Source organism: Protopterus annectens, chromosome 16.part0 (genome assembly GCF_019279795.1).
Source record: "Protopterus annectens isolate FY-2018-M chromosome 16.part0, PAN1.0, whole genome shotgun sequence".
Classification (NCBI taxonomy): Eukaryota; Metazoa; Chordata; order Ceratodontiformes; family Protopteridae; genus Protopterus; species Protopterus annectens.
The window spans coordinates 811,175,641-811,188,444 of NC_056750.1; the positions used below are offsets into that span (position 1 = coordinate 811,175,641).

The 12,804-nt window shown below is 38.6% G+C and overlaps 1 protein-coding gene across 1 annotated transcript in view; it reads left to right on the top strand.

Moving 5' to 3' along the window:
• The first annotated feature begins 456 nt into the window (after nt 1-456).
• The window catches only part of BSPRY (B-box and SPRY domain containing), a 634,270-nt gene continuing 621,922 nt past the window's right edge, over nt 457-12,804 (top strand). The window contains exon 1 of the mRNA XM_044058655.1: nt 457-1,029. Within this exon, the coding sequence (XP_043914590.1) occupies nt 565-1,029 (465 nt within the window). The 5' untranslated portion in view covers nt 457-564. The remainder of the gene's footprint in view (nt 1,030-12,804) is intronic.

Here is a 12,804-nt window from a genome sequence, read left to right on the forward strand (position 1 = left end):
CATTTTTTTAAAAGATGTGAAGTCTGAAACTCAAATGTACGTCATTATTTAGTGACTTTAATGAATGCACTGCAGCAATATATTCAATAACATTTTTGTCTGCACACCTGAAGGTTGGACTGGGTTAGCAGTGTGTAAAGTGTCTAGTTTCTAAATAAATCAACATTCAGGTGTGCAGACAAAAAATGTTACTGTATGTATTGCTGCAGTGCTCTGCATAAGTGTTACTTTCTCTGTTTTGTTTACACAACGATTTTACGACCTTTAGTTTAAGCCTTATTTCACCTGTGCTTTTCACTGCCACTTTTCTGACAGTAACTCATGTTGTTAAACATTTATTGCAGACTTCCACCCCATGATGCAAATCAGTTAAAAGTACACTACGTTGTAAATGTTGGGCTCTTTTCTCTCTCTCTCTCCTCCCTTTGACCTTTATTTTAAGACCTGTTGCTCATTTCCGCACTAGTACTGCTGCAGGTGTAGGGAAGGTGGTTCCTCCTTTTAAGTTAATCCACAGGCTCTTGTTGCTGCTGGCATCCACCCCAGACCCTTCGTCGCCAAAACATGTCGGAAAGTACCCCGCTGGAGTACTACGCAGTGCCCGATCTGGTGACTAGTGTTGCGGTGCCCCCGGTAGCACCGGGCAGCGTCACCTGTCAATCAGGAAGAGAAGTGACACCTGCCGAAGCCATGGAGCAGTCAGAGGTGCCATCAGGTGGCTTGGAGCGGGGGAGTCCGTATCGTGGCCGGGGTCAGGATTTACACCGTCAGCTAAACGATAACGATTTGAATTCCGTAGCACGTGAGAGGGGCAGCGCTCAGTCACCGGGAGGTCGCAGCTCGAGCTCGGATGATGAAGCAGAGCCCGCGGGTCCTGGTTCCGAGTCAGAGCGATGTCCAGTACACGAAGAGGACCTCAGCTGGTTTTGTTACACCGAAGATCATCGTGTCTGCTCACACTGTGCCATCGAAGGGATGTGCAAAACTCACCGGGTGAAACCTCTGGACCGGAGGGCAACAGATGTGCGGGTAATTAACAACGAACTAACTTGGAGTAGTACAAGGGTTTCCATTGTCTTTCACATAGTTAGATGGCTCACCTGTGACAGTGCACAGGACTGCCCACGGTTGTATGGAGCATACCGGGCATGTGTATTGGAATGGTAGGGAGGGTATCCCATAGTCTAAAGTTTACAAAAAAGTAGAAAACATGCACTTTGTTCCCTGATTGCAGGTGGTTCTGTTCAGCCCATAATTTAACAAATGCCCAGATTTTTGTAACTTACATTCGTTCTGTGTCTTGAAACCCCCCCCCCCCGGTGAATTAGTGAGCTCTGCAGCCACTAAATAATCATAGACATCTTAGTTTTTTCACACTGCTAATGCAAAGCCTGTAGGTTTATAAGAGCAATTTAAATGAGTTACTCATTTGGGGGATTTTGGTCCCCCCATTACTTTTGGTTTTGTCCAGAATTTTTGTACACAGAAGTTGACAAGTATGGGGGAGGATTATTAATAAAATAACTTGCGAACATATGGTTACCACATGTCTCTTTTATCATGACAGCCCCCATTTTTGAGTATTGTTTTCTAAGAAAGCACTAAAAACGACGTGCAAGTTTATGTCGCAAATTTAATACTGTTCATCAATTTGTCGTCGGAAACAGCCATGCCTTTTCTGAAGCAACTTTATACACCATGAAATGCGATAAATATGAACAACTACCTTTATACAACAGTAAGACGTCGTCGTTTGCTTACACTGAAGGTGTGGGTTATCCTGGAGAAGAATCAGAATCTGGTTTATCTAAAAAACGCCTCAGGTGGTAACCTTAATCTAAGGCTCAAACTAGGCATGCGTGTGGGGTCATGGATGGGTTAGTGCCAGGCTAGCTGCCCTCGCGGGCCATTGTAAGCGTAGCTAATTACATGATTCGAGAAAAAAAAATCAGTATCTTGTGTCTGTAGGGTAAATGCTATTGCTATTTTGCCAACACTCCTACTTACTACTTGGGCGGTATCAAAATAGTAAGTAGCATATAGCATAAAATTAAATTTATTTGTTGTCATTGTTGATGTTATTAATCACTACGATCCTATATCTCATGGTAATGTGCGAGTCAAACAGGATTCATTTACCTCTGCGTGGAAGAATTATGGGCCTTTTATGTGTTACCATCTACTCATAAGAGTCCTGATATAGGCAGCTGTAACTGATTGGTAGGGCAGGTAGGAACGGGAGATACATTAGTAAATTCTTGATTGTTTTGAGAGAATGTGTTTTCTATGTGCTCTTTAAATACTGCAGAAAGTGCTGAATCTGACCTGTAAAGGTTGACACCAGTAAAAGTTCATACACCTAGAAGCTCCCACTCACAAAGGCAGAAGGTGACGTGAAAGTAAATTTGAAATTTAGCTACCGATTGTTAACAAGCATATAACACGATGTCTCCTACCACACATGCACAGGTGTATAGCCCCCCACTCCACACCAGCTTATGTCACATGCCCCCCATGTTAGATAGCAGGTTAGGTATCATTGCTTCTCTGCACAAACTGGCAACAGAAGCGGAAAGTAAAATTATGCATGTATTTATTTCTTAAATAAGTAGGTGGTCTGCACCTCATGGACTGATTTCAGCCATGTCTCAGGTCATATGGGGTATAAAAGCACATGTAACAGTACATAACCTTAGAAAAGTTCTGAGTCAGACTAAATGTATAAAATCATATCAGCATAAGAGTTGTCACAGACGTTGATTGATGCTGAAGCTGATATAAGACCGATACACAAATGCAGCTGTTCGGTGTCATGCTGATGGATATTAGACAGAAGGGAAGGCTAAATTAATTAAATATAAATTTCAGCAAAACAGCATGTGTGGATGTTTGCTGCCTACAGGGGGGATAACCCAGTCAATCAAAAATAAAATACATAAAAGCTAATTCATAAAGTCAAAGTAAACTTTACTGTCATACAGATCAACACAGAGGAAAAAAGTGTGTATCACTGCATGAAATTTCAATAGTCAGGCTCGTACTATAAGAATGACAGTTTACAGGAGAAAGAAAGATTAAATTAATAAAAATTAAAATAGTAAAAATCAAAATAAGATACTACAAATAAATAAAGTAAAAAATTGAAAGCTTTTTTTACAGCAGAAACAAAACAAATACAACAACAGGAACAGACTCAGTAGAAATTTAAGGATATATAAAAAACAGTACTATAAATAAATAAAAGAGGCACTGTACTGTAAAACGTAACCATCACCAATATATACCATAAACTTACAGTTTACAGTTTTTCATAGCAGATAGAGACGTATAAAGTGAGGTATGCAGAGAGTTATGTAAATAACGAGGACATATTGCACATAAATAATGTTTTACCTATCTATCGGGTTAGGCTATGGGTTTGTTGTTCATCAGTGTAGGCATTTAACTCTTCTTTTGGAACGCAGCCTGAAACAGTTAAAATATTTTGCCAACATTTTTCGTTAGTAAAATTATGCACTTGCTCAAGAAATCAGATATACCATGTGGAAAGGAATAGTTTCTGTTACCCTTAAATATGCTGATCCATTTTATTTCTTATGAAGTCATTCTGAAATTGCAGACCTTCTCACACCAAATCTGCTTTTTCATGCCACAGTCAGCAGGAAGGGAACAAAGCCTTACCTTGTGAATGGGTTGGTAGCCTTCCTGTTACCCATAGTGCTGTGCTACGTGTAGGTACATATCTTTAAACTGTTGAATCTTAGTAACTGCCCCTCACTTTTACATATACTAAAATACTGTAAATTTCTTGGATTATTATTTTATCTTAACAGTAGAGTGACTTTCCCTAGATGTTTTTTTTCCAACATCATTCAGTAGCAATGTTTTTAGTGTTAATTGACCAAGAATATAAAACCTCATTGTTTATTATTTGAGTAAATGTTACAGAGCACTAAATTTAGTATGTATACACTGGAATTATTATGACATATACATTGTCATAATCTCATGTATGATCTAATTAAGCACATATATAAAATGTAAAACAATGTGTAGCATTGTTTTCTCACGAGCTTTTGTCTCGGTTGAGTACAGCTTAGTGTGTTATTTACTTGAAAACAAGCCAATTTTTTAAATAGATTTAAAAAGTAAATTTCATACTGTTGCTTTTGCAATGATAGTTTTATACTAGCAATATTAAACATTATCAGTTTTAATTGTCAAATTACATATTATATAGTTTTTACCTACTGAGTTTTTATTTATTTGTGTTTCAGAAAGTGGCCCTTTTTTACTCACTAAGTGCATTTAAAATGTAATATTAAAAGTAATCACCATTTATATTGCGAACAGTCATACTGAAATCCTATATTTAACCACTCATTCATGATGGCTTCAACAGATAAACACGGTGCAACAGCTAATAGCTACTCCTTGCAGTGAGAGAGCAGACTAGGTGATGCGTGACAAGTTGTGACATAATTGTGGTGTATCTGGTCACGCATACACCAGCTGGAAAGTCGTAAATGTTATGCACATCAAAACAAAGAACAGAAATGTTAAATATGCTTGTTTATTTGTGGTTTCAGTGCCTTTCACCCATTAGTTGTGGGCTAAGTCTGTAATATCCTTGTGATCCTGTAAAGGATAAAGCGGGTCACTGGGAAAAGAATGGATGTTTGTGTGCCACCAAAATAATCTTACATATTACCAGTGGTATGAGTGTCATACTTTGGGGAACACTGGTTTACATCACACTGTAGCACATAGCTTGGTTTTCTCTGGTTATCTATGTATAGGACTTTACTGAAGATTTGTAAGAAATATATATTATAGCTGTGGATAACTTATTTATATCTTTGGTTACTTGGTTAGTGTAGTGTTATTTGAATAACCTGTTTTGTTGGCATCTAGTTATTACTTTTATTGTGCTAATTTACTTTGATTATTCTGTAACTAGGTCATGGCGCAAGGAGCCCTATGTAATGAAGTCCACATACATTTTCAGTAAAATGTAAATAAAAGAAAGAACAGCTTGCTGCAAATAATTTTGCAGGAAAGAAGCTGTTATAGTCTAGCAACAAAAACAGAGAGGTCAGACGTTTTTCTCAAATGAATGCTAAAGGCATTTCAAGGCCTTGGTCAAAAACAGGGATGACAATTTCAGCAATTGAGGACTTTTAGTTGTGAATAAAGAGGTTAGTTTCAGGCATATGTAAAAAGAAAGGAAGGACCCTTGGTTGGGAACGGGAGGTAACCCCCGTACAAGGAGAGGACGGAGGTTACAAAGTTGGTGTTTGAAAAGAAAGGTCAGTAACATGAACTGTTCTCTTAGATGTTTCTGCTGTAGTACCAAAACTGCAAATCCTGGAAACACAACTGTCGTGCCTTTATTTCTCACAAGTGTTCCCTCGAATACACATAATATTTAAACATAATTACTTGCACAGGAATAGATTTCCAAAGAATGATACTACCAACACAGTAGTGCAAGTGTCCTTATAGTCTTGACCCTGATGTTACTCTGATTCATAGAAGGAGCATGTTGTTGTTGTTTGGCTTTCGGCTTTTCCTGGTTAGGGGTCGCCACAGCGGAACTTCGGTCCGCTAATGATTGGCAGTAGATTTTCACGAATGCCGAGGTGCCAGCTCGACGCCCAACCTTCAACGAAGGCAGCCAGTTTACACATGTCTTTCGAACGCCACGCTACCCAACCGTGGGGAGGACATGCAGACTCCACATTCATAGAAGAAGCATAAACCACAAAAATAATAAACAACTTTGTTACTCTTTCTTCAAGTCAGTGCAACCTCAGAGAAAGAATAAATAGTTGTAAGGGAAAAAGACAATTTCTATATCAAGTAGTGATCAGTCGCTATCAAATAAGGAGCCATGCTTGAGTTAACATACCTTTGCAGACTGATTTCAAGCAGCTGAATTATAACCCTCTGAGGGAGTTTGGGAACTCTTTAGCAAGAAAAAGTGTAACACATACAGCAGTGGTCAGACAGTTGTTGTAAAGTAGGTTACTGTCAAGTAGAGTGACTCATTACTACTGATCCACAAGAACAAAGTCTGAGAGACCACCACAAATCTGGACCTCTGTGTAGGAGAATAAATGGTTAGCACAGTGGCTCCAGCCAGTGTTATATGCAGTGTACATGGTTGAGCAAGTAAGGTATTTAAAAAACACAAAACAGAATGGTGTAATAAAGATTTGTGGTGGCTCATGCCACCCTGGCCAACTATGACAGCCATAATGAACAACTTGAGATGTTCTGAGCAAATTTTAAGTGTACTGAAGAAATTCCAAGCAACACCTGCCGTTTAATAGAATTAGATATTTTATTGTATTTATGTTAATGTAAAAGAACATTGTTGATTATTCATGCTGTGGCTTCTCAGAAGAGCCCTAGTACAGATGACACGTCGTTAAAGATAGTTTTGTTGGAAAAAAGGCACAACATGTGTCAAGTTGTATTTCCTGTGGTGGATATCCCCCTTCCCCACTTCCACAACCAGGGTCCTTTTTTCTTTGTACTACATTAATTAATATAATTAACTCTGAGGTCACTGTACTTCAGGGAAAGATGATTGTCCCCATATTAAGCAACCTGTTTTGAACTTCTAGTTTTGAAAAAATGTGCATTTTGCTAACTTACCTTTCAATTTGCTCTCTTACTTCCAGAAAGAAATCTGCAGATGCTTGAATGTAACTTCAGTTGTTTGTTTGATTGTGAGCAGAATTTACATGTGAGAAAAATTAAAAGCTTGGGTCAATATGTGCCCTACGTTCTTACAGATTTACTAGTTTCTGCGTTTACTAAGTAATGGATACCAGCATGCCAGCTGGAAGTGGTATGAAATGTTACTGATTTATTTTTGTATCAGTTAGGTGTAAATTTTCTGTCTGAACTTTGCCGGTGTGTTTATAACAGGTCTTGATTCATTATACTGACATTTAAATTTACTCTGAAGGTATCTAGACTCTATACATATAAGACTGCTGTAAGATTTGCCAGACATTAGTGAAAAGATTTAATAAGAAATGTGAAATGTAAAGGCCCCGGCACTGATCCTTCAGGATCCTTGGATGACACCTGGAAAATATTAAAAAAGGGGTGTGTGTGGCAGGAGCGGCCTTAGGTCAACTGGTGCCCTAGGCAAAAGAGCTCCATGGTGCCCCCTATCACACCATCTGGTGCCCCCATCCTGATCTACCTACACCAAATAAATACTGGAAAAGCACCTCTGCCACACCGGCGCCCGAGGTGGCCGCCTAGTTGGCCTATGCCTAAGGCCGGCTATGCGTGGCTGACTCTCTGTGTCTCTCTCTCTCTCTCTCTCTCACACACACACACACACACACACACACACACACACACACACACAGACACACACAAATGCACCTGCAGTTAAGTTAATTTCTGAACCAGTAAAAAGGATTTAGGATTATAACCAAAAAAAATTAGTCCAGAAAGTAGTGGATGTTAACATGGGCTCACAAAAAAGAATTTTACATTTACCATTTGGCCTTCTTTACACAGGACTGACCCTGTTTGGGCTGTAGAGCCCTGGATGAGGAAAAACATGAACAATGGCAAATCACCTGAGATTTTATAGCAAAAAAAATCATACGTTTTCTCTAATAGTTGCATAAAACAATAAATGTGGATCTGAAACACCTTAGTATGATATGAAAGAACAGGAACACATTATATAAGTGAGCATTTATGTTGATGATAAAATGAAGGCCACTCCTTTGCACTGATTATGTGTGTTTTTCCTTGCAAAAATACACATTTCCATAAAACTTGCCCTACTTTCAACATCTGAAAAGGTAACAACCCTATTTAACTTTCTCAGTCAACATTTCTGCTTAGTGTTGTAGATTATGGTAAGAGGACAGTAGCATTGCTGTAACCTCTTGCATGCCATGTGTTGATGGTAGAGTATGTCATAACTCATGAAATTGTTCCTAAGCTGCTGGAAACAGGGGACTCCACAGTCTTGGGGTGTAGCAAGGAGATTAGGCAGTATTTGAGTTGTTAAATATGTTTGTCTATGCTGAGTTGTCTGGGAGAAAAAGTTAGTAGAGACTGAGAAACCAACTTTTCTGTTAGATCATGTTTGTTTTAATATAACATGAGATCATGGAAATATGTTGAAGTGTGTGTATCAGACAATGATTTTGTATAGTGAAATTTGAAGACAAAAATTGTGTGAACACTGGAATTTAATAAATGCATATGGGATTACTGGATTACCTTGACACACTACAATGTTGATGGCAAGAATGTCGACCACAAAAGGTTGACAGTGGAACTGCCGACAGTGAGCTTCTCATGCGCAAGGAACATTCTCAACCACATGCAACCAAAAGCAAAAAAAAAAATTTTTTTTTTTTTTTTTTTTTTGCTGAGGGGCAAGCTCCCCCCTGCACCCCCACACTTCCTAATTGTTGTTGTTGTTGGGTCTTTCGGCTTTTCCCGGTTAGGGGTCGGCACAGCGGAACTCCGGTCCGCTAATGATTGGCAGTAGATTTTTACGTGCCGAGTTGCCAGCTCTGACGTACAACCTTCAACGAAGGTACGCCCATTCATGCATGTCTCCACACAGAAGACGCTCTAGCTGAGAATCGAACAGGACAACGTCTTACTGTGAGGCAACAACGCTACCGCAGCACCACACTTCCTAATTATGTATACTAATTCCAAGATTGCACAGTCCCCAAGGAAAGGGAATATTCTCCCATCCGGAGATTGTCAATGTATCACACCTGTTGACTGTTTGCTTATTTCAACCAAGTGTGGTCGATCAGTCAGCTGTTGACATTGTGGTGTGTCGACGTAATTCAGTGGGCACCTACATACGTAAATGTATGGACACATGGTCAAAGTATCAAAACGACAAACGCTTGTCATGGCACTAAAAGAATTTGAATCAAAAAGATTAGGGGAAAAAATTATTTTTTTGCGGGAGGCAAGCCCCCCTGCAAACCACCCCCCCTGCTAATTATATATATATATATCAAATCCGAGATCATACTATAGTGTGGAAAGGGTATATTCCCTGATCCCCACTGTACTGCGATCTTGCACTTAAAAAAAATCATTACATGCGACCCATAGCTATTTTTTTTTCAAACAGTTGCTGCTTTGAAGGGTTGAAGGTGGCTTTTCTATATATATATATATATATATATATATATATATATATATATATATTACATAATCGAAGAGACACTTCTTCAAATACGTAATAATCAACACCAAAAGACCGAAATCCCAAAACCGCTAATGGCCACATCCACAAATTTTTTCTTAGGGAAAAAATTCAGTTGGCCGTTTCCAGGGTTTACTCTTTTCCCTAACGTAGAGCGATCTCGGAATTGGTATATTTAGTTAGGGGGAGTGTGGGGGTTAAGGCCCCCCACTTAAATTAGATTTGAAGTGTGTGTGTGTGTGTTGTGTTTATGGCCCCGCAAATTTTTTCATTAGGAAAAAAATTTGCAGACGTAGCCGTTCGCAGTTTTAAGATTTTGGTCTTTTGGTGTCGATTGTTATGTATTCGAAGAAGTGTTTCTTCAATTACGTAATGGAGACCCATATATAAATATATATATATATATATAAATATAAATATTTATATATATAAATATATATCTATATATAAATATAAACATATATAAATATATATATAAATATATATATATATAAATATTAAATATATATATATATATAAATATATATATGTATATAAATATATATATAAATATACATATATAACTATATACATATATAATATATGAATATAACTATATATATATATATATATGTGTGTGTGTGTGAATATACTTATGTGTATATATATATATATATATATATATATATATATGCATATACATGTACACAAACACACACAGGTAAGAGGTGCCATAGATTTTCCTTGTATTTTGTGTGAATTCACTTTTGAGCGCATAGAATGCTTTGATGTCTGCAGGTGTCCACTGCTTGAGTTGTAACAGAAAAGTCATGTTTCAGATTGTAAGAAATCTACTCCACATGCATTGCTAGTTCTTTTTTCAGTTTTCATTTGTCAAGACTTTGTCAGGTTAAAAATTTTCTACTTGGAGGATCTAGTTTAAAAGAGAAAATAGGTGTGTGTGTGTGTGTGTGTGTGTGTGTGTGTGTGTGTGTGTGTGTGTGTGTGTGTATGTGTTGTCCGTTGTGAACGCTGTGGATAATCGGGGGTGCAAAATTACCAAACGCAAGCTTAGCTCTGGTACGGGGCAGTAAGTTATTTGACTTTTTCTTGCTCTGTGACACTTGTATGTAGTGCCGCAGCAACCTTACAAGCCTTAACAAAACAGACCTTTTGAACGCTATTTGCACTCCTCTTTCTAAATGGGGAACTAGTGAACTGCTGCATAACATTTATTCCCTGTACAGGCTTACCCTCACTCAAAACCTAAGTATACCAGCCTGCACTCCTGGCAACACGAGTAGACACAAGAGTAACCATTACTTTTATTCACTACCTGCTCGGTATGCGCATTTAGCAGACAACGCATGCACTTCAGCCGCACACGTGGTGCAACTTTAAGTAGGGAATAAGTAGAAAGCTTTACTAACTGTAGCCATAATCTAATTTAAGCTATATTACTTTTCTTGCTTGCACAGGCATAACCTCGCTCAGAACCTACTTATACCTGCTTTTCTTTGCAGGCAACACAAGCGGACACAGAAGCAATTCTTTAATTATGTTGTATTGCCTGCTCAATATGCGTGTTTACCAGACACCGCATAGCCTTTAGACACACACGTGGGGCAACTTCTAAATGCCCAGGCCTGTTCAAATGCATAGTGTGTAACTCTTAACTGCCTTAGCTCAACTAGGCAGACAGAAGCAAATAAACAGGTTATGCAACAGTCTAGATACTTTATAGCCATAACCTTCAACCTCTGCCATGGTTTAGATATTTTATAACTATAATCCTACAAACTTTCTAAGCTTGTGGTTTATATTACTGCAGCTAAACAGAAATCATTTATGGCATGTCCATGCAATGTGTCCGCAGCGAGCCATTGCCGGATAAACAAGTGAATGATAAAACTGTTTTTTAATACATACAGAAACTGCTTTAATAGCACTTGTACTGTTTTTTAATACATACAGTAACTGCTTTATAGTACCTGTACTTATGACTGTTACATTTTGTCAGCTCTAGCATAGTGTCTTTTCTGTTTATATATATACCAGTGTAGAGAAAGATGTATCTTAGCTGCGGTTGTATGTGGGACAGTAACATTCAGTGTGTTAATTAACCATGCTCTGACTATACAAATGTACTGCTAATAGATTCAGACCAAAGTAATTGTCAATTATCCTACAGCATCTAATATTGTTCTATAACTGTTTCATAGATGAATGTTTTTATCCTTTACTGTTCTAAACCTGCTTTGGAAATATATGTATAATTGTGGAAGTTTATGGATATGTTTGGGCATTTGTGACTGCACTACCTTACTAAGGTTTTTGTTTCTTCTCTCTCTTTGCTTGCTGCCTTGTTCTTTTCTGACTGCTCACAGCACTCCAGCTGGCTTATGCTCCAACAGGGTTAAGAACCCTCCTGGCAACAAAGGACCCTTCCCAACTTATCAGCTGTGCTCTTCTACCAAAGGAAGGAAAAAAGTATGTGTGTTTCTCATACTTGCTGTAAAGCTTATTCATAGTATGCTTGTTCCTCACTTATGTAAGAAAAAGCTTCATAGCCTGGTCAGCCAACAGCCGTACCCCCTCTGTAACCTATAGTTTAATACAGCCCCTGTCTGCATTTCACTACCTTCCCTAGCCAAACTGAGCGTCCTTTTTCAGACCTAGACCAGCCTTTCCCTGAAATTACTACTGTTGTAATACCAGTTCCTGGGCACTAGGTGGCACCCTTATATAGTCCCTATCTTTCGACTATCCCAAATTCCCAGGAAATACTTTTTTACAGACTACTGTCCTCACCTTGTTACTATTCTTTCTTACACCTCTTGCTTTACTGTACTCTCCCACTATCCTCCTTGGAAACCTTCCACTCTTCTTCTTATTTCACTCTTCAACTACCTTAACTTAACTTACTTTATCAGTCAGCATTCCACTGATTGTTCTCCTGTTACACTCACTTGTCTCTACCCGCTCTGTTCGCCCTGCGGGCTCACTCTGCTCTCCTACCCTGCCCCCAATTCTCACCCGCCCCCAGTACTCCTACATTTATTCCTCTAAAGCCACACCCCATCACATCTGCTCCAATCTAACACTTCGACTCATTAACACTCCCACCCCTTCTTGTCTCAACACCTCACCTGTTATTACCTGACCTCCCATCCCTCCTTGTTACCACTCCTGTTGATGTATCTCCTTACCTGTTCACACATACTTACCTCTCATGAGTCTTCCACTCTATAAAACTAATATAATGGCTAAATTACCCATCCCACACCAAATAAAACTATTACTCTTGGTCTCACTCTTTCCTACTCTAACTATTGCCTATCTGCTAACCTCGTATGAACAGCCATTATACCCCACCCTTCTCTTCCCCTCCAAACACACTTCTACACCAATACTAGCTATCTCTCAAAACTACATAAACATCACATCCAAACCCTGCTACCTACAAGCTAAATATCATAGACTATCTCACATTAAATATATCAAGCTAAATATTAAAAAAATCACTTAACTATTATTGTAACCTTCATTACCCTATAAATAGAATACACCTCCACTCCTTAATAGACGGGGACATTCAT